Raw genomic sequence first — 26,925 nt, forward strand, 5'->3', positions numbered from 1 at the left:
AAACACAGTGAAGATAGATGATAATGGGGAAGAGGGAGAGATAGCCATGCAAGGAGAAAACAAAGTGAAATAGAGAATAGTTTTTCTTCTCTCCTTTCCCCTGTTCAGCTTTCATTTCCCTTTGTTCATCTAACATTGAGCCAAACTAAGCCAAAGGAGCTGCCGTACTGGGCTACAAGATTGATGGCTGCAGGCAGACTCCACAGTGAAGAGACGGATGACTGGTCATCTCCCCCGATGCACTGAGAAACATCTATCCTTGCAGCCATGCTGAGCCCATTTGTGCTCCTTTTGAAAAGAGAGATAAACACGGGCAGCCGGAGGCACCTGAGTGTCCTCCTCCCTCAGAAGGACACAGTTATACTCCTCTGGGCTCCTTGAGAAGGTCGCTCTGTCCATCCCTGAACATCTGGCTGTGGGATTTGGTAACTCTCTCCCTCCCCCAGCAATCATCCATCTATTAGAGCACAGTGCAGGTCGGAAGAAAATGGTGAAGACAATGGTGTGACAACCTCATCAATCTACAGCTACATGCTTGGCTATTTAGTTTTCTTTACGCTATTCCTAAATGGGGGGCAGGGGAGAGAGAATTGCTACTGGTATGAAAGAGTGAATTGTGGAAACGGCAACATGGATTGGAGTAAGTCCTTATGACTATTAAAATGTTGTGCATGTACTAAAGCAGTAGGGAACTAATTAAGATTCAGGATTGAAAGGCAAAACAAAAAAGTTGGATGCACTCTGGTTCCATCTGTAGCACTTGCTGAGAGTTCAGATGTATTTAGGGCATCATCTTCAGGAGACAGAGGTTAATTTTTTTATTTTGCCCATTCAGATATTAACAGAAAGCTCCCTGGAAGAATATACTGTAAGTATATTTATAGTGCAAATCCTGGTATAGCAGCTTCAGAGACACAAAGCACTTAATCTTGACTCCTTTCTATTTAGTTAATCGTGTCTTTGTTTGCAGATACTGTCCTGGTCTACAGCACTGCTCACAGATACAGCCTCTGCGTTTCCAGTTCTCCTGCTGTGCTGCTACCTCGCCTAGGCAATGAGCATTACATGGCAGATGTAGCCACAGCATCATTTACAAATACAGCATCACTCCAGAAATTCCTCTAAGTATGAACCTCACTTTGTCAGAGTAGCACATATCTGTAACTGTGTCACAGACATTGCACCAAGGAAATCATGAGAAGATAAAAGCATTCACCATCTCTCAAAAACACAAAGAAGTAAGTTACTTGCTGGAAGTGTTCAAATGTAATTTTAGCACTCTGTCTGAGCCAGCTTTGAAAATGTTCCTTTTATTCCCATCATGCAATGCTGTTTATTTTAGGCCCATAACACAGGGATTTTCACTACAGCTCTGTATGATATGTATATGATATTAATCATGAACATATGTGTTCCTAAGACATCAACCCCACACTTCCCGAGGCAATAACCTGCATTCAGAAGTGCATCATTTCCATCAAAAGGAGTAAAGTCCTCATCTTTTCTTCTACATCAAGAACCATAGTTTTAGCTGATAGAAATTGCTACTCGCTGTAGGCTTTAACAGAACTGTACCTACCTACCACAGCTAAGGTCCCAGCCCTAAACTACCTTGTTTGTTTAAGGGGAACCATGCTCCAAGTGCATCCTAAGTGACATCTCTGGTCTGGAAGACATTGCACAGAAAAGCCACATCCACCAATTCCGTTCTTAGTTCCCCTCCAAACGTACATTACATTGACCCTCTTTCCCCCAGAGAGTTCACTATTGGGAATGGACACCATGGCAAACACCAATGGTGCCAGAATCCTGAAGCATAAAATACCTGTAATAAACTATTAGGCAATCAAATGCAAAATGCAGGCAATATTGAAATGTATCGTAATCTAGTAAAAACTTACTTAATACCTCTCAGGTACAAGACAACTATCAGGCTATAAAACATTTATTCCAGAGAATGGGAATGACAGACTGAAGACTTGCACCAAGGAAGGTGGTGAGAGGTATGGGGATGTGGGAGGGGAAGTCATCACGGTCTCCATTCTACTCTCAGCAAATCTGTAAAGCTTGGCTTGTAAGATTTCAAACTAGACTTTATATTAACATTTATTGCTCATTCCTTTATATTACACACCAGAAAAATATCACCTGGTATAAATTTTATAATACTTCAGACTACAAAACAATTTCATTTGCTGTGTGTCAGGAGAACAATAAAATTGAATAAAAGTGTTTTTTTAAATCATATTTTGAATGTAATTATATTCCATAATATCTTTCCTATTTTTTGTTAACTTTTTCTTCTATAAAAGAGTGTGAAAGTTCTACTACACAGTTGATCTAGTAGCCCAGTGACTTTACTGGGCTCCATCCTGCAGGATGCTGAGTACCAAACCTGCAAGTCTGGTCCAACCCAGTACTTTACATGTGGATTCAATTTTAAGCATATGACAAGTGCCATTAACTACAAAAAGATCACTCACGTTCTTGAAGACCAAACTCGGGTTCTTTCGTTGTCTGGGGTTAGACAGCTTGGCATCTTACAAGACTTACAAGACCCTGGGGACTTGATCCTATAAACCCTTTTTCACATGATTACCAGAGAACTCCCAAGATTGCTCACATGAACATACAAAATCGGTGCAGTGAATTAGATAAAATATACCCATTTCCTACAACCTTGTGTCCAGTACTTGCATCTAAACTATTCTTGTGCTTCACAAAAATCTTTTCGCCGATGCAGCCTGTTCTTTTTCAGGTGTCAGTACGGGCCATATGGAGAAAAGCGTGAGGAGGTTTGCCAGCAAAGCTGTTCGGGTTCAGCTCCAGCTTCCCAGCGATCCCTCCCCTTGCCTGGGAGCTGATGATTTGCACCTTGGGGGAAACCAATCTGCCAGGTTCCGCCATCTCCCTGGGTACCGTCCCCTGGCGCTTCCCCGAGGGTTCCCATACCCCTTCCTCCTGACAAGCCTTGAGGGAACTGCTGGAGACACCCACTCCTAGGGGCCCCCGCACCGACTTGGGGAGAACCGAATCACTCTTTCAAAGCCACCCGTTCTCCCATCCTTGGCTCACCTGCACTCCCCTCTTTTTAAGGTTAAATCTGCTTGTTTCAGAAATACATAATCCTGACGGTTTCTTACAAACAGAGGTGTTAACTTCATAGTAAGGGGATAAATCTCACAGCATTTTACCTCTCCAGTAGGAACAATATGTCTCCTAGAGACATGGCTTTCACAGTCAGGCCTTGGCAGCTTAAGAGGCACATGCTGAAAAACCTCTTCCCAAAGACGCGTCCTAGCAGCCAGATGTAGGTCAAACACACAGTAGCCAAGAAAAGTGAAAGAACAAAACAACGGGCTGGATAACACAGGAAGGGTGGCGGCACCACAAGCAAGCTCCCTCTCAACAGCCCGGGTGTTTCAAGCCAAGGCCACCTCAGCCACCCGAGCCCTCCAAGCTTTCCTCGTGTCTTGCGGGTTTAGGCCCCAGAGATGACCTGCAGTCATGCTGTAAAGGCTCTGAGGAGTTCATCAGCACAACTCATTCCTTCCATTTAATGGCCTACTATAGTGACCAAAACATTTTTCAAAATGGCCTGGCTCCAAAGTAATCATAACTCTATTTTCACAAATATCCTAAATGCAGCTGAGACTACACACCTGTGGAAAAATCACCTCTAAGTGGCTGCATTGCTTCTGAAATCAAAACAGTCTGTGGGTCGCTGCATGTGCAGCCCACGTTCCCACTCTCAGGGACGAGACACGGAGAACTCAGACAGGGATTTAACAGCTTCCAAAATTGCCTTATCTTGTTCAGTTGCTACTTCTGCCTTAGCCTGATGACTCGAGCCAGAGTGGTCTGGCTTCAATGGGCTTTTGATCAAAACCCAGAGAGGTTCCAAAGCCCAGTGGCTTCTTCAAGCAGCTTTCTCCTAATTATGCAAACTGGCTCAGCCACACAAGAACCAGGAGTAATCCCAGGTGATTCATACGAGCAATCTTCACTAACCAACACAGTTCTCCTGCTACAACTATGCACATAAAATACTTGTAGTGACCTGTTCCAGATCCCACAAATGAAAGAGAAACTATTTACACAAAGTTAATCCTGTAAATTCTAGCAGCATGACTGCAGAGTTAAGCAGCAGAAAAAATGTTTTTGTTTTCTTGACTGGACTATTTATAGAATATTATTTGCTTTCCTAGAAATGAGCGTGTTTTATTTCCATACCTGCAAAATCATGAAATCCCATTTGGGGGAAAATACATGTTCACTCACATCTTTGAACATTCTGAGCTGAATTAGTCTAAGAATTTGCAGCTTATCACACGTAACAATACCCAGCAAGAACAGCGCATGATTTGAAGGAGAAGTTATCACAACCCTGGCAGCCATGACGTGCAGAAGGCCAGCTCATCGGTGGCCAAAATGAAGCATGAAGAGTTACACTGTGAAAAACTTGAGGTATCTTTCTAACACGCTGGACAGCCAGCCTTGCAGAAACTAGCCCAGCAATTCACCCACGGTGAGTCTCCTTATTTGTATATGTGGGTGTGTAACAAATTACTTGTTTTTCATCACCATCCTGGTACACATAAGCCCAGGTTTTGCACCAGAGCTGCTACACTTTCATACCAGTTTTGCAAGGCTTCTTGCTGATGGCCAAAACATTTAATACTGGCACTTGAAAGGTTTGGCAAGTGGCACACTGTAATCATACATTCCTTTAAATAAAAAAGTCTTCTCTACCCTTCCCAAATTCTCTAGAAAGATTTATCAGCTGTCTGTTAGGCACTTATCTGAGACAGACATATGAAATCAATGTTTTAGCACCTCCATTTTACACATTGAGAAGCTGAGAGAAAAAGATATATTGCATTGTCCTTGGTGCTGTGTGGACCTGCATGGGGTACAGGTGTTGCAAGTACACAATAGTGGGGCAGGACATTAAATGTGGAGGTTGGCACTTCTACTGCAGACTGGAAATGGGACAAAGATATTTCACTGCAGGAATTCTACACCATGATTCAGTCTCAGTGAATACATGCAGAAAGCGGCAGGTTCTCTGGTATTCTTAGTGCCACATAAGAAAAGGGAAGCAAACTCTATCTAGCCAGAGATTTGGACCAGCAAAGGTCCCCATTGTAGGAAGAATGTAAAGGTGGTGGATGAGATGGAACAGAGTCTGGCTAGATGTGTGTGTAAAAGGAAGAAGCCGATTCACAAGGAGGTCCCACGTTGATGAGTTTTCTCTTGGGGATACAAAGTCTCTTTTTATAACCCAATCATAGCTGGATGTTTAAGTGCCACAGAGCGGCAGCTCTCGCCTCTGGTGCCATGTCCTGCTGTGAACAACCTGAAGGCAAGAAAAGTGGAGAATTGGAGCCTACTGTTTTGATGCAGTAGCACTGATGGATTCATCTGTAAGATGCAGGCTTAGCTGATGAACAAACACCTACTTAAATTTAGGCCAATATTTAGGTACTTTGCTGGATAAGAAGCCCAAAAGAGAAGACTCAGCAGAAATCAGTATTTGTTTTGGTACAAATAAAGCAAGAGCTGGTAAAAAATGAATTTCCCCCCTATTCTCATGAGAGGTTCCCAATTTGCTAAAGAAATTATAGGAAAAAAGCAGTTGGGGTGTTTAGGGATTCCTACAGCCATGATGAATGTCGCCTTTTTCTTACACAGAATCACAGAAGGTTAGGGATTGGATTGAAATGTTCTATCTAGCCCTATAAAAACAAACAAACAAACAAACAAACAAACAAAAACCTTGCAGCATCTCTGCTCCCAGATTTGGATTCACAATGTAAAGCCCCATTTTATTGCAAAGTGCTACAGAAATGTGACGTGTACACAATATACCAGGATTCAGCATGGCCAGCGTGCAGATGTGCACTGTAACACATCAAATGAGAACTGAAAATTTTCCACCCTCCCTGCCACAAAAAGTTAAGTACTTTTTTGTTTTCTTCTACATGAGGTGCCAAAAATAAAGATTGATGGGAGTGGGTGAAAATGAGATCTGCTCTAGCTCAACCAGAAACTACAGGACCCATGTGGAATTGCTCAGTAAAGTTCTTTGACGTGGGTCAAATATGAAGCTCATCATTGTCCACACTCTGTGATGTTGAGTTATTTGATATTTGACCTGATATTTGCCTAACACTTGACCTAAATACACTGCAGGACTGTTGCTTTGGCACCACCTACCAAAACCAAATCCTGTTTCTAACAAATAATAATTTGAAAACAGGCTCTTCCTGCCACAGAAGAATATCTGTTAAAAAGTAGACTTGTGGAGCAGGCTCAGTCCCTCTCCTACCCTCGTTTTGCACCCACAGAGCCCCACCATTCCTGGAGAGGTACCTCCCGATGGATGGTGGTTTGGGAGGGCTGGAGTCAGGTCCCAGCCCAGCTGGTAACCCACCGCTGCCGGCTGCCCCTGCCTGAGGAGCACAAGAGATGTGCAGAGCCCACTGCCAACTAAACACCTGCCAGGGAGAATCAGGCATGTGGAAAAAAAAAAGTAAGTATTAAAAAAAAAATTCTAAAATCAGTGATATTTTAAAGTACCGTAGAATATATTAAAAAAGACGAGCGTTATTTTAAAAGCTAAGTACTTCATAATGCAGAAGTACTTGACTAAAAAGCAGATTTAAACCAACATTTTAATTTCGAGATTTTGGAGGGAAGACAGCAAAAGCCACAGGAGTTGATAAACCGCTATTAAACTCCATCTTACTTGAGGAATCTAGACTAAGTCATCAGAGAACAAAAGTTGCTCCTGTCTGCTGGTTGTAATGTCACATCTGCCCCAAATTTAGGTTTCCTGACAGCAAATGTTTACAAAAGCCATGAACAATTAAATAAAATTAATCTAGCTCTACAAAAAAGTATCTTGGGTAAATTCACATCTGCAGAATCTGAACAACCAAGACATTGATATTATAGCCCCCTTCAGGAATCTGAATTCTGCAGAAATACTCTTATTTCACACCAGAATTATTCTCCCGGTTTTGATCCTAAGACAGTGTTAATGGATATTAAAGAGGAGCCATAGCTAGTAGGTTTGATAATATAACAGGAACCTAACTTTTAATCACAGAGAAGTTTCCACAAATACTATATAGTAGCAAAACCTTTTGTTAAGAAAATATGTGCCTTTCTTTACAGCGCTCATAGCAAAACAACACTGCTGTCTCATAGTATTGAACAAGAACCAACGTGTCATTGTGTAGAAATTGCTGAAATCAGAAATGAAACTAGTCAATATTAATTGGCCTGAGAAAAATGATAAAAGAAATTCTCATTAAATTAGTGGTTTGAATTATTTTTAGGCTCTAATATCTTTGAGTGACAATGGAATATCAACCAGAGAAAGAAAAAAGAATACGGAATTCAGCAGAACTGAGCTCTTTCTGTGTTCTTGGGTTCAATTTCCAGCTCTACCACAAACCTTCAGCTAAACCTGCATAGGAGCAGTTTATTATCTTTGTCACTAACTTCTCCGTTTTGGAAACAAAGTACTTCTTTTACTATATTTTCTATATTTGGACTGTAAGATCTGCTATAGTACATGACTATAGCGGAGAGTATAAAAAGCCTTCACCATGACCCCCAGGATGATGATCTAACATGCTGCTTGAGTCTCTAGCTGCTATCATATCAGCAACACTAATGTGAATTCTGTCCTTTGCTTTTTAATTTCACCTTAACTTTATCTTGGTGAAGTGCCTCATCTTAAAGAGCAGTGACCTCCACAGACACGCTGAGCATCTTCCACAAGAGGTGGGGGCACTCATCACTTCCCAGAAAAAACACAGTACCATGTACAATCAGATGCAGTCTGTACAAGGTAAAATGAGATGGTTGAAAGAGTAATAGCTTACCTGTAGGGATCCCATCCATTCATCCACAAGCACACTTACATAGGTATATCCCATATGTCAGATTAAAAACAGATCAGGTTTAAGTGGCATTTAAAAATCTGTTTCCAGTAGTTTCCTCAAAAAATTCTACCACGGTTCACCATAGCAAATGAAAAATACTTTTGTTTACTTTTACCTCTTGAACAGCTGTTTTTTGTTTTGTTTTGTTTTTTGTAAAAAAAAGCCACTTCTGTAGTTCAGCTGAACAGTAGACTGTCCAGAAATAAGCAACAGGACAGACACTAGCATAGGACAGACACCAGCACAGGACACCAGCTCATTCTCACCAGAGTAGCAGCACACACAAACTACTCCACACCTTCCAAGTGGGTGGGAAGGCTGCGAGACCTCACTGTTGGCTTTCAGTCCAAACCCAAAGGATAGCCATGTACTGAGACAAAAGTGTTCCAGTCATATGCTTTTCACTTATATAGCATGTGAAATAAAAGCTCTGTGTGTCTGTACTTACGTACCTATATTTAGCTATCTTGCAAAACTGAAGCAGGACACTACCAATTTAAACTCCACCGGAGCTTTTAGCCTTACACACCCTATTTGTTCTCATCTGCATAGCTGCAAAGCTTGGGTAATACCTGACTGTCAGCAGGGTTTACTATAGGTAATACCACTTCCACATACTGATACCTGACCCAACACAAAAATCATGATACCACCCAATACCACAAAACCACTAAGTACATGGGATAAGGAGCAATTAAGGTTTCCAGGGGCCTCGGGTGTAATCAGGGATCTCTCTTCCATTTCTAACCCTCATCTTTCCAGCTCCTCTAATATTACTGAGGGCCAGAACCTTACTGCTTGCCTTCACGGCACCTGCAGCTCGAGGTGGTGGAGAGTTGGCAATTCTCCTTCTTCTCCTGTTCCTCTGGAAGAACAGGCTATCCAGCCCAGTCCCACCTCTCCCTCACCCACTCCCTGACCCCCAGACCTCCCACGCACAGCAGCTCTGCTCTGCTCTTGCTCTTTTACTGGCCAGGAGAACAACCAGCTGAGGAGTGAGTGTGGAAGCATGAGCTGCTTCCAATCCTCCCACTGCTCCACATTGAAGTGCCGTGGTGATATCACTGCCCGGTTCTGCAGAGAATGAAGTTTGCCCATACTTGGTTAAACAGAAGTGTAATTTCATGAGTATTAAGAGAGTATCAACACCTAATAAGTTTAGCACTCTGTACCTAGAAAACCACAGTATTAGCAACACATCAATATACTTGAGCCATAAGGCTTGGTTCTCATGACACGAATGTACCACTGAAAGATGAAGATCAACCCATGTGAAAGTAAATCTCAGGAATCCTTAGTGCCATTCCTAAAGGTCTGGTAATAATATTGACTGTATTGCCACTGAAGCAGTTATCATAAGTAGGTTTTGGCGACACTTTACTTCCACCGCATATCTATCTGATAGCCTACGGGATGGGATGGAAAATGCTTAGAAACAGTATGAACACGAACATTGCTAGAGCCTTGATCAAACAACGTTACTAGGGCAATCCATGCACGTAACTCTAAGTACTGTGGCACAAGAAAATACACATCGAAAGGATGCACCAGCAACACCTATTCCAGCATTTTGATCTCTACAACTTTGGCTGTAACTGTTCTTAAAACCAAATGTTTCCACTTGAAACTAAATAAAAGCAACAGACCAGAACAATAAAAAGTACCATGTTCTGTTAAGAAGCAAGCAGCAACTGACCCCAAGAAAAACATTATAGTGCACCGTTATAGACCGTTGGAGCATGGTTATTTTCTTCATTAGGTTTTGGTATTACCAAATATGAAACTCTCACTCACTGAGCTGTGTCACACACTACCTAAACCTGCAAGCTACCAACACTGCAAAAGTAGCTTGTGACTGTAAATACTATATTATTACTAAATGATTTATTATATCCTTGAACAGCTAGCATGAAAATATTTTGATTCTACTTACTGACCAGCTGATGACTAGCTACAACTTACCGAAACAAAAATCCAAGGTTTGTGTATCTCCCGAGTTATGGAGAAGTCTTCAACTTCTGGATACAACTTATGGCTATGATGAGCCACTCCAAAAGCCCAGATGCAGCCCAAGCAGGTATCCGCACTGCCTGGGGCTGATCCCACCGGCTGCTGGATTAGCAACTTTTGGAGCTAAGATCCCTTTCTGTGTTTGTTGCAGTGGCAGTCTTACAAGCAGTACTTCTGAACAGCTAACAAATGTAAAACATACTAAAACTAAGGTTAGGTCCTAATTTGGTGATGTAGAATTGCATTGCTTGCCTATGTTATGTAACATATAACCAATTCAACAGCCTCCTATATAGATATCAGGCAATCGCACATGAACCCAGCACAAGCACTCTCTGGCTGCTGAGAACAGCTCTCATCCTTGACTAGGATGTCCAGTACCCAGGTGGAGTGAAACAATGGAACATTTAGATTAGTTTTCTTCCAAATTTATTTTAGGTGTCCTACAGTTGTCATCTGTGTGCTTTTTAAGGGATTTTAAATTGCCCTATATTTGCCCCACAGTCACCTAATGTTTAACTGAGGAATAAAGAGACCAGCAGTAGGTAGCTTCCTAGTTCAGCATTAAGCTTTACCACAGTGTCCCCCCCCCAAAAAAAAGTAGAAGATTTCTGCTGACCTTGTTGAAAATAAATTACAGTATGTTTTCCTCAGATTGTCAAAAGCCACCTTTAAACGGCAACCCAATGTTTTCCACAGGTTTTATACTTTCAAATCAGAGAAGGGAAAAGTCTCATTTTGGGCTAGTGAATCCATTCTGGATATGCACAGATGGAGTCAAATTATGTTGTGGTGTAACTGATAAGGAAAGTTAATCACCAGATAGAAATTGGCTGGAAAATAGATTTAAATGGCAGAGCAATATAACTTGCCTTACTTGGCTGCCACTGGCAATGCAACAAAAGCAGCACTCTTGAGATGCAGAAGAGATGTTTACAGCAGGGAAAACAACACAGAGACAGACATGCTGAGGTCTCTTTATCTGATAACTTTGTGGTAATTGCCTTTCACGCCCTCCGGCATGTAAGATGTGCTAATTTGGCATTCAGTGAGCACAGCAAAGAAACACAATGCAAAGAAGACAGAAACTCCACACTACTGCTTTACCTGACTAAATTACCAAGGCACAGCAGTGTTTGCACCATCACAAAGTCTGAGGCAGATATTTCTATGGGTCAGTGTTATCCTCTTCCTAGAGTCCAGTCTCATTCCCATCAGTGTATCTGACTGACCTCACCAGTTCTTTCTGAGCAGCTCTGCTGTGAGGTCTGACTGAGGTCTTTGCTGGCTGAGATTTCACCCTTGGTTTGAACCCCAGCTGAGTGGTTACAGGCATTTCTTCCCCCTTCCAACTGTCTGCTGACATCTCCTATATTGAAGGTAGGGAGCCTTCAGAAACTGTTTCTACCAAAATCAACATTTTGATCAACATCAACAATTTTGCCTCTGAGTTTACTGGGCTTGGAACTTGTCTCTATCACCCCTTCCTCTGTCTTCACCAACTACTGCATAGAAGCAAAGTCATCAGTACTGCCTTGCATAGCTCGGTTCCCAGACATCTTCTTCTGTTGAACAGGTTTTTAAAATATTTTTAATTTACATTTTGGGCTTTTCTCCTGTACTTTTTGTACTGGCTGTGTCTCGCCTCTTAAAAACCACATACAGCTGTGAATACGTCTGTTCCCTCTTTCGCATAATAGCTGACCCCAAAGACAGCGAGCCTTTATTACTAACTGCAGGGAAGAATTCACAACACTACGCTCTACCTGACACAGCTGTAGATGCTCCACTCTGCTTTACAGTCACTCATTCAGCATCCAGACTCATCGCTTCACTTAGTTTAATTGTGAGAGAAGAGTATCAAGGACAACAAGAATGAAAGAAGAATAGACTGAAGTACACATACAGGCATACACACATACAAAAATATGGCATATGCTCTAAATTTTATTTTTGCTGTTCATAATCTGGTCACACCCCTGGTCCCCAGCCCCATTATGAAAAATCTTATCAGTGTACTATTCCACACTCACAGAGGTCTTTTTCACAAAGACAAGGCAGCAGATGCCAGAGTGAGATTTTGTGTTAATAACACACTGAGGCAAATGATTAGTAACCTATTGATTCTTTACATCCTTATAAATTTGACAATAGAGGCTAACATTCACCCCTGTGGAAGGTAAATTCAGCTCCCATTGCATTCAATACAAGTTGTACACATTTCTGTAAGGGATGAGTTGAGTGCACAGGGTTTGGTGGTTATTGTTACAGCAAATCAAGTAAGATGCAACAGATACAAAGAGAAATGGTCAGAGAGGAGCAAAGATAAAGCCCAAAGTCTAACTGCCAGGTTTGCATGTATGCCAGCTGATCCACAACACAGAGAGGAGAGAGAGGGGCAAACAAATACTTACCAGGTTTAATTTCCAGCAGCTTCAGCCTGGAATCCTCAGGGGGATGCAAACGCCTCTTTTTGCGCCAGCAACGTGCTGGGTACGTGTACAGCTGACCTGGGGCCAGGCCTGAAGATTAAAGACAAAAAATAAATATAATCACATTTCAGTTTGTAAACCACAAGCACTGTCTGTAGCATCTTTGTTCTTGCTCTTCTGGTGTCTCCTTGTTGGAAGGTTCAATCCTGCAAATCATGAGGCAGAACTACATACTTGAGTGCTCCTGAGACTGCTCAGCACCTCTTGGGATCGGGCCTACAGAGAATCTAAGTCTCACTTATATACTTCACTCAGCTCACTGAAACCAGAGCCGCACATAAATAATTTGTGATTTCTTCAGGGTAAATAGAATTTCAGACTCTCCTGGGTCACAGGGGTGATGCCTCCTCCATGGGCAGAGAAAGCCCCTTGAGAGAAAAGATATGAAGCTCCAACATGCAGATCGTAAGGCCCTGATGCACAAAGCAGCTCAGGACATTTGTGTCGTCCAAGTAGGAACAAACCAAGCTCCATGAGGTCTGGCTATTTGGACTCTGTATTTTTCATTTAAATTCTGGACTTTTGTTTGAAGACAGATCTTCTTTCTTGTTATTACCTCCTCATGCCAACATCCCAAATGAGGGAGGAGATACAGCAGCATTGTTTATATTACTGCATGCTTCATTGAATCACATTTGGCAACGCTGGGTTCTGAGCTGCCCTGGTTCTCCTGACAGACACCCCTTAGCCAATGCTCAACCTACGCTTTGCTCTCCTGTATTCAGAACACAGCTGGGCTTCATGAATGCTTCGCTAGTACAGGCACAGGACCACACTGCCAAGGGCTTCCAAGTATCCTCAGCTGCCCCAGATACTCATGACACACAGAAATACCCAGCAAGACACAGAAAATTTAGAAGAATGTCATCCTCTCCCCTGCTTCCCCTGCCTTCTCCATCCACCAGTTCTACTTTGACTCTTCTATCCTTCTGCTGTTGCTGTTAGTCTTGAAGGGGCTACAGAGCACGACTGCAATTCCAGACTCATTGCCCTTAGAAAACAGGTAAGACCACACAACAGAGGACAGGAGTGGTGTTACCATGTCTGAAACTGTGCCAACAGTTGGACAACAGTCAAGGCAGTGCCAGGAAAGCAGAACAGCTCAAGGGCAGCAGGATGGCCCAAGAGTTCTCAGCCATCCCTTCTGGAGCAGCCAGGAAGGTATACCAGCTTGGGAACAAAACTGACTCGCTGAACCAAATGAGGATAATGATAAAAAGCAATACCCTGATACTTGGGGGTAGGGGTGAAGACACAACAAAATTATTAACCTCAAGGGAATGGGCTCATCAAATTCCGCAAGAAAAGCCTAAGCTTCTGATTTAAAATATTTCAACTGTTGGGAATGCCAGTTCAGATCCCAGCACTTTTCACCTACTTCCAGGGCCTCAGTGCATAAACAGAGCATCTACAGCACACTGCCTGAGTATGGCAACGTGATGGAGCATTCACAGAGGTCCTGGTTATACCAGGGCACAAAGTGCTACTGGACTGAGGCTTTTCGCACCCTTCTTTCATTGCTGCACAGCTTGCTGGGCATTATGCCCACCCCAAGAAGGATATATTTCAGAGTGGGGCACTCAGGACTGGTTTGGGAATAAAAATGATAATAACTAGCACTTCTGCAGTGTTTGGACACACTTCTTCATGGCACTTTGCAAACATTAACCACTGCAAACGATTGCTATTATGATGAGGTGGATTGTGCCTGACTCTGATGTGAGTCATTAAAGAGGTGAAGGCAAGAAGCCTCACCCTTTCACAGCAGGTCCTGTGCAAGAGCTCACAACATTGAAATGACACTTGCTAGAGCAAAGCAATAGGACAGAATCAGCCCCCTGTTGCACAGGCCCCCACAGATGAGTCATTTGAATTAAATAAGCACCACAGCTTTGAGCATTTGTCCCAGACAGAGGAACAACGATCTACTGCAGTTTTGAGGGAGTATCTGTTAATGTGGGTTCAATTATGGAGCACTCTTATACGAAATAGCAGTCCTGGATTCAGCCAGGACAGCGAAAGCTGACCAAAAATGCTGAAAGCCCGACAAGAAACAAAGCAGGTATCCTTGAAAAGAAAGAGGTGGGAAAGTCTCTTCCCTAGAGGGCCTACAGCCCACTCCAGGTGGCAGACAGATCAATAAGAGATGGATGATCCAACATCCATCTCTGCACCCCTTGAGGGAAGCTCTCTGTTCCTATACACAATACCCTGGCTCATTAATACCCAGCCATCCAATGAACTTAAAACATACACCAGACCTTCACTTGATCCAAACCCACCAAATGCTACCATCAGTTCTCCACCCTGACCCCCATCTGTCACTCTGCTGGCTCACATTAAGTGTGGATCTTTGATTACTTACACAAAGGAGGGGTAACAAGGAGAAGGTCAGTTCTGGACTTTGACTCCAGCCCCTCTACAGTTGATCTTGCAGTGCATATGGAAATAATGCAAATACAGATCTTACTGCCTTCAATCATGCCTCAGTTGTCTCTCCCTCTGGTGCCTTATAGGGCAACCAGAGAAGGTTCCAGCCCTTTGCTTACAGAGGAAATAGCAGAACCTGCAGTTAGTTATGTTGTTTATCTCATTAGTGTAGGAGAGTCATAACTCAAAGCTGGTGTGAAAGACCGGGGGAGGGGAAAAAAAAGGAGGAGGGAGTTATGTGCAGTATTGTGTGAAATTAACCCTGAACTCTTTATCATGAGATGCTGTTTTCTGACTCCTTTAACAACAAGGACAGCAAGAAACCAGGTTAATATGCTGAGATCCTGACTCTCCTCTCTGTTTTTTAAGCCCTCTGTACATGAAAAGAGGTCCTGGAACTTTGCAATTTGTCTTTATACAGTTTTTCGGGTTAGGAATAGTAAATGGCAGTGAACACAGAACACAAGGCAGACACTAGGGTGGCTGGCAGAGAATTTTCAGAGCCCTTCAGTATGGGCATAAACGCATTGTGCGCAACCTGAAAGAAGGCATGCTAGAAGGGTAGAGGGATGTTTCGACCCACCCTAATACTACTAGAAATAGATGATGCAAAGACACCCAACGGAGCACTAAATGGGCTAATAAAAATGAAGAAAGAGAAGAGTAAAAATGAGGGAGGAAGGCTGCTTTGTATTGATTATTTTAATTCAAACTAACAAAGGCATCAGATTTGGTGGCCAATGCAGATGCAGGAGGCTTGTTTCACTTAAGCCTTTCTGTGAAGTATGTTCCACCACTAGTCCCCACTGCAGCCCTGCAGGAGAAATGCCACTGATCCCCTTTTGCAGGAGAAGCTGCCAAACAGTTCACTATCAGAAGTAAGGAAAGAAAAATTTGCACAGTGAATTTGCTCAGGGTAGTCCAGAGAGCTCATGGCTGAGAAAGGCAAAGCATTAAGATGTCTTGGTTCCTGGTGCGATGACATAACAGTTTTATGATGATTTCTTCTGTAAGTGCAGAGACACCAATGAGACTCACACAAAACTATCTATGTCTCTCTTTATAGCAGATGCTTTTGCCAAAACATTACCTGTGGAGGTAGTGGATGTATACCTGCTTATGACTGCATTCAAATGGATAAAAATAGCAGCACCTTATTCATAACCAGATGTTACAAGAACATAAATTCCTTGGGTAAATGGATTAACAAACAAAAAAAAGGAAAGCTATCTTTGCCTAAGCATAATCTCTTAGGAATGGGGGATTTTCAGCTGAAAGAAAAACCCAGCTGTGGTCATGAACCAACCTACAAAAGAAGGGTTAGCCCAGAACCTCAGACAACTCCCAGCTTGTAAACCACATTCAGCAGTCCCAGATTACCCCAGTAGTTCTGGCAGCTGAAACGTTCTCAGGGTATTTTTAACACTGGTAAAGCACCTGTTGTCTCCTGCACCAGAAGTGGCTGTATTTTACTATAGAAAGATTTCTCTGATAGTACTGCAAGACAATACTATATTGACTTTGGATATTTTAGGAACAGGAGCTGTGCAAGGATCCTTCTCTCTCAAGGATCCTGGGAAAGGGAGAGGGAAAGTTTCAGCTAAGAAATCTTCAGAGGCAGCAATTGCTTTCTTAGTCTACCCCCAGGAGTGGAGGGAAATATTCTATGTGTTACTCCCACTCTACCTCCTGCAAACTGGCCAGTGGAGGAGGTAAGAGCAGGCTGCACCTTCCCATAATTCCAGATTTGGAGTTTTGGGGTTTATTTTGGTATGGTCCACAGGAACTCGCATGTGTGCACATTGTGCTTCTGGTGCCCATGCACCCTAGCCCCCTCCCTACCTGGATTCTCTGGTCTGCACTGAGGAGAAAAAAAAAAAAAGAAAAGGAAAAAAAGATAGAAACCCAGTTTGGTGCTGTCAAAAAATCCACTCTCTGAGCTATGGTGGGATGGATACTGAGCCATACTCTAGCAAAATTCCCCCTGGGGTTCAGGAGGACTTTCATCTGAGTAGCATCTCCAGTCTTCAGACTGGTGTCTGTCCTTTGCCTTTCAAACAAGGATTTCAGGTGGATTTACTCTAACAAAGGAAAGACTGACCAAAGTCTACAAAAGTAACAGCACTCTTTTCCCCTCAGCTTCACTGAGCTTTGGAACAGGCATTAGCCAAAGCTCTTTAAGGATATATACCAACTTCTTTCTGCACCTGAGGAAACTTGCAGCTCCAGAACTGGTATCCGAGTAACTCGTCCAAATCAGAACGAGGAGTTATAGGTATTTTTTTAACCATCAGAACAACGGCCAGTCCAATAAGTGGACTCTCCTATACTTTACTGTGGCTTTATATCCTTCCCAATGTAATACCTTATGTTCAGCATTCATCTGAGAAACTCTCACCTCCACCTCTCCACCCTGAAGATAATACCAGTCCTGCTTAGGGAAGGGCATTGTGTCTTCTGCTACAGACTGGGATCAATAGCATTAAAAGAGCTACAGTGATGCAGCCTTAGAAACTACCATGTCAGGCACCTCTTTGGATAGAGAGAGAATAATTAGGATGAGCTCTCTGCAGTTACCAAAGGAAATCCCCCGCAGGCACAGAGGTTTAGGCAGCTTCTCTTCTGTGTGGCCTGTAGCAGGTTTGAGCTCCTATTAATTAAACCCCATGAGGGCTCAGTGGCCAGCCCCCCATACATGCACATGCATACACAGACACAACACTACCAACCTGGTCCCCTGTGCCTCTTCTCCATCCAAATGTAGCAGTTGTTCTGAGCTACTCCAGTTTGTGAATCCAGGAAGGGAAGGCGGACGCTTCGCTCAGCGCACAGCCGAGAGTTGTAGCTGCGACAGTGCTCGATTGCTTCTTTGTAGAACTGGTCCCCGAGTCTGCCAAAAGAGACAGAGCAGAGAGTAAGAAAGATCACACTGCCCCCTCAAACAAGACTAGTAAAAAGGGGACGTAAGGTTGGTTTTAAAATGGACAAGCAGGAAAACTTTCCCTGAACCCATGCCAAGCTTGCTGACATGAGACACTGCTGAAGCAAATGATGCAGAAAGTGCCACTAAAAGATCAGACTCTCAGGAACTGGACACAGATCTTTCCAGCGGTGGCACAGCTACTGAATGAGCAAATGAGCACCAGTCAATGATCCTGGGTCAGGCAACATATACACCACAGCAACCTATTTCTATTGTTTCTCTTCCCCTGTAGTTTGTTCAGCCAGTTCAGCAAACCAGTCATTTCACTTCTATGTTACAGCAACTCCTGCAGTATATTTTGAGCAACCAGAAAACCAGCCAATTTTAGAACAATCCCACTCCAGCATTTCTGGTGTCAGAGAGCCCGTAAGAGCACAGGACATAGTCCTCATATTGTGTGCTTCTGCGGCATGAAAACACACCCCTTAACAACTAGGGCCATGTCTGCAATGGTCAGACTAGACATTTTGTCATAACCTTTCCAGAGTTTTCCACAGACAAGCCTGAGGCACCAACAGCAGCAGGCTACAACAGCAACCAGTAAGATCCAGCATGCCAAATGCTGCTTTCCTTGGGAGCCCAGTGGGAGGAACAGTTCTAAAGACAGTGTCGCTTATTTCATAAATAACTATTTGTTCAAAAATTCTGTAGAATCTTCAGCTTCCCTTGAGAAAGGTTTAAAAACTCTGCCTGCTGGAGCTTACCAGAATCCTCTCTCCAAATTTTTCTAAACAGGGAAAAGCATCAAAGTAGAGCAACCCTGAGGACACAAAGCGGCTGTCATGCTGGAGCATTGCAAACTAGGTGGGCCACACTGCTGAACCTCATTCTTGATCTATTGTCAAGGTGAAGTTCAGTCATGACATGAATAGCTAGGAAAGCTACCCATTAGCAGGAAGTTCGTTAGAAAACAGGAGTAGAGTGATACATAGCATAACTTGCTCTGACTTGGATATTCATTAATGTGCAAAAAGAGTAGAGCATGCACAGCAAGGGAGCCGAAGGGATACATGCACAGAGATAAAAGAGGCTCCCTTTCCTGTTCTATTAATTGTTTTCCCTGCTACTTTTTTCGTAGGCACAACTGGCATTTAAAAAGTATACTCTTTTTGCACACCTCTGAATATCAAATGAGTGCAAATTGCTCTGTTTTACCATCTGTGTCTTTTTTGTGACTCACAACTTTTAAGTCACTCCTCGGTTGCGCCTTAGGGCTTCCATGGGATCCGTACCTTTTTCCCCCAGGCTGTACTGGCCTCACTGAGAGGGGCCAACAGCAGCGGCTCAGGGAAGAGCACAAGAGCGGGGCAAATACAGAGAGAGGTGCCTCTAGTTCCCCCTTGTCATTTCTGATGATCAGAACTTAACTTCCTGAAGTCTCAGGTTACCCAATGGTTTAATAGACCTTGATGAATCTTTCTTCCATGCATTTATCTAACCAACTCTTCGACTCACTTATCTTTTTCATACCTAAAATGTTGTAGTGTGATGAGTTCCATAGCTGAAATATGATACATGTGAAAAAGCATTTCTTTATGCTTGTTTTAAGCCATATCTCAAGTAGTTACAACTACAGGTCTGTAAGTCTCTCACAAAGCTTCCACTAGGTCATTTCTTTAATGAGCAGAGGGTATCCAGCATGCCAAGCCCCTGGATGTGGAACGAGCACAGTGGCTGGATGCTGGAGCCCACCAGCTTCCTGCTGCCTTCTGCCACCCAGCCACTGCATTTCAGAGTGTCCCAAAGGGAAAGAGAGAAGGGGACAGCTCTACACAAGCAGGAGTTGCACACAAGAGTGAGTACATCCTTTGGCTGCAGAGACTTTCTAAGAGTTGTTCAGAGGTTTCATGCAGCAGCCAACGCCTGTGTGAACATTGATACCTCACAGTCCTGTCCCCTACCTGATGAGCCCCAGCAGCAGCCACGGGCAGCAGCCAGCGTGGGGATGGATGTTTGCAGGGATGGATGTTTGCAGGGATGGATGTTTGCAGGAATGATGTCTGCAGGGCAGCTGGAGGGAGCTCTCTGGGCTGTACCAGCAAGTGGAGGGCAGAGCTGAGGGCAGAGCCCGTACAGCAGGATCCCTCTGGACACTGAATTCCCTGCAATGACCTCAAAGCCCTTTTTCCATATAAAGGCTGGGGGGGGAGGGAAGGGGAGCAGAGGAGAAAGGAAAAAGATAATCTGCACTACCATAAAAAGAATGTGACTAGGAAGAAATGAAAGCTTATTAAAAGATGTAATTAAAGTTGTACACTTGTGTAATCAAAGTCAGTAACAAGGAGACTCCAGTTGATCAAAGATTAACAGCTCTTTCCACGAACACTTGAGCTTCCACAGAGCTATGTCAGATTTTCCCTACATTAAGCCAGGGATGCTAGCTAACTCCAGGAAGTTTACTGGAAGGAAGAGCACAGCTGTGTGACAACAAACTGCCACCACTGCATAGGTTGTCTTTATGCTAAAAATTACTCCAGTCATTAGAATATGCACACCACAAAGCATTTGTGTTAATAAAACCAATAGGTCTTAGCAACTCCGACATAGGATCTGGCTGGACGTGACCTCTGTTTCCACTTTCTTCTAAGACTGAAAATAATTATAAATCTTAGAATGCTAAATATTTGGCTTTAAATCACACTGTTAAGTAGGTTGCAAGATTAAATTTCAGATTTTTCTGAGAGAGAAAAGGGTTTTTGAGATCCTAATGGCAGAGAAGCTACCAAGTTAATGGGTCAAATTCACTCTTGACACAACCTTTTCATCTTGCTCTTTCATTACATTTATTTTAAAGATTTTAAATCTTTTGCCTTAAAGAAAAATGATTCTGGAGAAGCACTTAGCCACCTCCATAGTTTAAGAAAGCTCGCCTTGGCGCCACTACAGTAAACATGATCAAAAACACCAGCCCCTAAATATTCACTGGAAAGGTCAGTATTGAGATACTGGGACCTCGAGGGCTTCCCTGACTTATGTTTGGAATGGAATTTTTTAAAAGTGGCAAATAATAAAATATAGGAAAGTAAAGAAACAGTATTTCCTTATGACAGTCATATCTCAGTGGAAAACAGCTTTCCTGCAATTACTTTTGGATGGTTGGTTGTTTTGTTTTACCATTAGTCTTTACTGGAGTGACTCTGACTTGTTCCAAATTTCAGTGGATTTTATTAAAGGAGCTTTAAACTTAGGATTTTGTTTGTTTGTTTTCAGTGCTACATATCCAAACACAGCATATTTCATCTTACGCAGGAAAACCAGAAAGTATTACTGTAATCGGAGCAAAAAAAAGGAAAGTATGGTCCTATTGTGCTCATCACTGTGGAGTCACGGAGGTGGGACAAAGCCCAGCCCTCTCCCAGGAGCTTCACAATGGAGCTGGAGTAAGACTGGAAAGCACATGAGCTCAAATGAAACTCAAATGGATCGGGTGAGTTTGAGCAAGTGAGAAGAGGAAAAAAAAGGCAGACAACATTAATAGTAAAAAGTACATCATGTGTCACAAAGATTAATTATCTGATGTTACATGCTTCATCGTTTTCCCGAGCTGTGTTGCTGTGGAAGACTTACAGTTCATCTCCTGAAAAAGTATCTGTAGAAACTATGGGGAATTTCTGCATTATTTTTGTGAGAAGTATGTATGACTCAGTGTTTGCTGTGCCTGACTGCAAGGGTCAATCCTTCCCTTTGGACAGGGGAGTGAAAGGTTGCACAGACTTGTCTAGATTTATATTAATGACACAAAATCATCAGCATACATGCAGATTTCAAAAACACTGTGGAAAAAAAAATCAAGGGGCAGACATGAACAATTGCTGGCCAAGGAAGGCAAATCATACTGAAAGTAGCATGACTGGAAATACAGAATAAAGTTGTCAGCACACTGCAAAAAGCACACAGCCCCTCAGTGCAGGGCCACAGGTGAAATCTCATCTGCTCGGGACAGGCACACTGGTGACACTGCTGGCACACACACAGGCTTTGCATTTACATTCCAGTGCAAGGATGCTAAAATAACCAAGTTCTGACTAACAAAAGCTCCCTGGCTTGGTACAGAGCAACCTACGCTTTTACAATCTTCTGCAAGTTTGCATAGGAGGTGTATATGTCCAGTAGGAGTTAGGTGCTCTCTTTTGGTGAAAAAGAGGGGAACTGACACTAAGCAGCAGGCTCAGAGCCACGGAAGGACAGCACGAATGAGGAGCGGGCGCTCTGAAAGATGCCCCAGGCACCACCAGCCCCGCGGGTCCTGGGACAGGGACGTGAGGCCGGTGCCATCCTGTGCAGCCTTGCAGGGAGTCACAGGCATGGGAGCGTGCTCCACGATGGAGGAACAGGCCTTGTGACTTTCATTAGGTCACTGTCCTTTTAAGTGTTAAGAAACTGAGGTTTTCTATCCTGGAATCATGTCAGCTAAACAATAAAGTCAGCGAAAAACAACTCTTCCCTTCTCTCAGCCTTTGCTTGCCTGCTCTAACTACACCATAGGATTTCTGAGCAGACTCTGACTTACTGCTTTTTGGTACAATACCTAGTGCCATGACTCCTCTGTCTAGGCACACCTTAAACAAACCAAACAAACAACAAACAAACAAACCCCCAACCAAACCAAACAACAACAACATAAACCAAGAACTGGCCTGGCTTATAAGCCTGTAAGTTAGCAACAAGGACCAAGAGCCTGGCTCTTCAGTGCAGCTGCTTCAGGACGCTTGTTTCTCTGCTGACAGAGGGTCCTGAGGGGCCCTGAAAGCAGCAGAGCAGCTCTCCATCATGACTTTTCAGCCCATCCTGCAAAGTCCCAGAGATTCAAGTGCGCTATGCCTTTTACAAAAGCTACAAAACGAGCAGAATCTAGCTCACCCCTCCTGCAGTGCCCACCACATTTTAGGTTAGGATCCAGAGAAGGAGAGCACTCACTGAAGACGTATTACCAGCCAAGCTCAACCATGATTACAGGCCTACATTGCCCCTGGAAAACTTGTCTAACGAAGAACCAGTCCTCCTTAAGTGCTGCTCTGAAATTTCCACCAGATCCTCTGACTATGAATCCAGATTATCTCCAGTTCCTGAGGCCAGGCCCCTTTCTAGTCATTTCCCTCTAAAACCGTGCTCACTACATGACTAGGCAAGTAAAAAGCTGATAGCACAGAAAGAAATTACTAATCATGTAACAGAAAGTAACAGACTTTTCCTTCTGAAGTTTGCCATGGTTCCCAGCCATGATCAAAAATGTGGGTCTTGCTCTGCTCAAGACCATGGAGTTTTCATTTGCTATACTTTTAACCTCTAGTCTTATATTTTAGATAATTTGGTACTGTGAGGAACACTGAGGGCAACTGAAAAAGGTATTTAAAATCAGAATTTTTTCTTCAGCAGCACTGCCACCCAGTTTCAAACTGGGTAAGATCTGAGAAGTGGTGGGAAAGAAGTGATGCAACGTGGCTTCAGAAGATATTCCGCAGTTTCCTTTTGGAGAATGAATGAGTCTGGAAACGAAGCACCAGTGGGGTCTCAGGCCTTCTCACAAAGATGGACAGAGACTAGAAATCATGCAGATGCTACCTGAGCATCAGCTGCCTGCGCCACTGCAGACCAAGAGGTACAGCTTGACCCACAGCATGTCTTGGCAAGCACTGAGAGAACTGCACTGAGCTGGCTACACTTGTTCCTTTCCAGCAGATCCCAGGGGCCCCTGACAGGCGGCTGCTCCTCCCCTCCATGAGCCTTGACATGAAGAATGCCACAGGGCTCAATTCTTCCACCACTTCTATTTAATATCTATGCAAAACCTCCAGGGAATATGATGAAGTATATGGGCAGCAATGCCAGCTATTAGGCTGATGATACGCAGCTTTATGTATCTTTTCCCCCTCATACAGATGGCACTCTCCCAAATCTCTGAGCGTTGAAAGCGAGGGTAGCATGGCTGGCAGAGGCTGAAGGCAGAGATAGTAGTGAGGCTGGCTGGAAGTGGGAAACATTACAATCTACGAGCTAACGTTGTTTATGATTCAAGGATAGACACTAATGTGGGCAATCTAATAGACAATCATCAAAAGGGCCTTCCCCTGCCTCTCCCCCTCCAGTCAGCATAATTCTCTTTTCACGCATTGGTCTGGCCATGCTCATGTGTGTTTTTCACATCTGGGCTGGCCTACTACAACTCTCTACCTTAGACTAGATAAGCAACCAAGACAGAGCCAGTTGCAAAGTGTGGTACCTACCCTATCACAAAGCAAGCCAAAGAGATCAGTGGTCCCCAGCCTGTCCTCATCTCTTTTCTTCATGCACTCTGAAGCATCACTAGTTTTCAAAAAGGGCACAGTGGGCTAAGTTCAAGTTGCTTGAACAGCTGCTTCTCCTTTCTAGACTCAGAACAGCAGATGCAACTGGAAACCTGTGCTTAACAGAGCCCAGTATCACCAGACTACTGCAGCCCCTTCAGGCTGCAGACCCCCAGTTCCAGAGCATCTTCCCAGAAGAGATAAAGTATTCTGCTCTGCTCTTCCTCACGCTACATTGCAGGATGCTAACACAACATTCATCAAAAGATCGAAGCAAAAGGAAATATGACCTGTTCAAGAGTATCAGACCACTATTAAGCCCTAAATAACAAAGGACTGGCTGGGCCCCTCCTTTGTCTGTACTCTCTGGAACTTCCAGTCTATAGGCAGCTCCTAAATGCTAAATCATGCACCTTTTGCAACTGCAGAGAGGTAGGATACTGAGACTCAACAGAAATACAGAATGGCTTTCCTGATGTTAGGTGAAGCTTAACGAATTGCTCAAAATCCCACCACAAACTCCAAGGGCAAGCCAGAAAGTGCAGGAATGTGCAGAATCAGTTTTCTTATAAGGGTCAGTTGCGTCTGTCCCTGCCCAACATCTTTCAGTGATGTAAAGGGTGTGAACGTGAGCAAAGGCAAAACAGGATTTCCAGATGGGCTACAGAATGACTCAAACTTTCTGGGCTTTCAGTTTTTTAACATAAACTTGGCAGCTGTGTAAAGAACTACAAACACATGTCTATCCTAGACTCTCCAAGAGCCAGAGTCCTTGAGACATCTATTTCATTTCTATGCACACTGAATAATTTCACCTGATGGACAAAAAGAGGCTTGGATAACTCTTCCCAGCATGGGAATCAGAGAAAAAAAATGGCCAGCGGAACGGTTTCAGTAGTAGCCAGAGTACACAAATCAGATCACAAAGCAGTATACAGCTGCAAGCAGAGACAGCGTTGCTGGAGCAGCAATGATTGAAGGGCAGATGATAGGAAAGGCTTGCAGAGGGAGTTAAAGCCTTTCACTGGATCTTCCATACAGACCCATACGGCCAGGTCAAAACAGACAAGATTTCAAGCACTTGCTCAGAAGCACTGTGCCAGGTGCATAGACTGTATGTGCTGTGAGAGATTAGGAACCATGAGAGAGCTGATGACAAGTTCCTGAGTCAGCACTGGCACAGTCCAGACATTAACAGCAGTCAAGGAGATGTCCTGAGCTACGAGTCCAGGCTGAATCCTAGATCAGTGAAAAAGCGATGTGAGATTTTCCAGCATCCCTCTATGAGCACCTAACACAAGCACATCCCCTGTGTGCAGAAGGGCGAAAGAATCCCCTTTTGCCAGGTATTTATCAGCAAGAATTCCCCTGGTGGGTTGGAAATCCCTATTGGCTATTTGTGGCCAGAATCGACAGGCTTCTCACTGCTTGAATCACGGTATGATGCTGAATCATAACAGAGAACCCAGCCTCATAGAGTGAGCGAAATTCATTACTCTGGAAACAGTCTTAAACTGTAATTTAATCCTGTGTGAAACTACAGGTATGATCTCATGCAAAAAATCTATCTCTGAAGAAAAACGACAAAAGGTAGGCATACCTTACAATTTGGGGAAAACTGATCTGATTAGCCCCATCCTCACAAGTCTTGTGGAAGTATGAGAGCTCTGCCAACGTTTCCATTTAAAGAAAAGAAACAGCAGCACAAGTTAATACTGCCAAGAAGAGAGTGGTACACCAGGGTGTTCTGCTGACAGGCCAGATCTGGCTTTCAGGGTCAAGAGCTGCTGCCATCTTTGCGCAGGAAGAAAGAGCTGGAGCAGTTCCTCCTCCTGCAGCTGTGCATGGCCCCACACACGGCCGGCAGCAATATTCCCAGCTCTCAAAGCCAGAAAGCTGGGATCACTATGCCCATCCTACTTAGCAGCTGACATGCAGAGTTGTTGGTTAGATACAACAGGTATTTGTGTATGGTAGAAGATGATGTCCGCTTAGATGAGGTATTTCAGAAGATTAATTTCTCAGCCCCATTGAAGTATCCTGGACTGTGAACAACCATACTACGGTGATTGTGGTAACTTGTCCACTTCTCTTTTTCTCCATATCCATGAAGAGATAACGGCAGCAGTTTCCATGCCACACACCAGGCTGCCTAAGGTGTTTCCATAGACAGACATTGCATGCAATCTCTATTAGACGCAGCACAGTGACCAATTAGGTTAATCTCAGAGGCAGACTCCTTGGGGACATCTCAGAGCATCTATTCTTTCTCAGGCCAGGGTTTCTGTTTTAAAGAGATGCAGCATCAGCCAATTAAATGAACAACAGGTACAAAAGGTAATAACCTAGACCTCTTTTGTATCTGAAGACAGCTGTCAGAATTCAGCTTGGTCCTAACCTCTCCCAAAAGGTCAAAAATTCTCTCCAGTTACTAAAGAAATGAACTAACGAAAACTTCAGCAACAATATTAGATTGGACATGACAACATCCAATCTATTTTTAATATATATTTTTTAAAAAGCATCTCAAGCTGCTGTGGCTCGGGGTCACCAGAAGTCTGTTCAGCTTAGTGCAATCATAGCCTTAGGGGTCAGATGTAGTCAAAGACAAAATCTGCACATTCAACTCCCTCAGTCTTGATTTCCCACAGTGGACTCATCTTTTGCGTTCCTACAACCAGGAGAAAGGTACGTTAGTAAAAAACATACTGTACCGCCTGAGCTGGCACTGGGAAGCCAGCAACCCAGGGTTCTACAAATGACTCTCC

At 43.5% G+C, this 26,925-nt stretch overlaps 1 protein-coding gene across 4 annotated transcripts in view; it reads right to left on the minus strand.

Annotated features, from left to right (window-relative positions):
- Positions 1-26,925, minus strand: part of DPF3 (double PHD fingers 3) — a 164,793-nt gene that overhangs the window by 75,828 nt on the left and 62,040 nt on the right. For all 4 annotated transcript variants that reach the window (XR_010606271.1, XR_010606272.1, XM_065635541.1 and 1 more), the window contains exons 2-3: positions 17,620-17,780; positions 12,383-12,490 (exon numbers count right to left, since the gene is read on the minus strand). Coding sequence is in view for 2 of the 4 variants with exons in the window: in XM_065635541.1 (XP_065491613.1) it covers positions 12,383-12,490; positions 17,620-17,780 (269 nt within the window). In the remaining 2 variants the exon portion in view is untranslated. The remainder of the gene's footprint in view (positions 1-12,382; positions 12,491-17,619; positions 17,781-26,925) is intronic.

Source organism: Caloenas nicobarica, chromosome 5 (assembly GCF_036013445.1).
Source record: "Caloenas nicobarica isolate bCalNic1 chromosome 5, bCalNic1.hap1, whole genome shotgun sequence".
Classification (NCBI taxonomy): domain Eukaryota; kingdom Metazoa; phylum Chordata; class Aves; order Columbiformes; family Columbidae; genus Caloenas; species Caloenas nicobarica.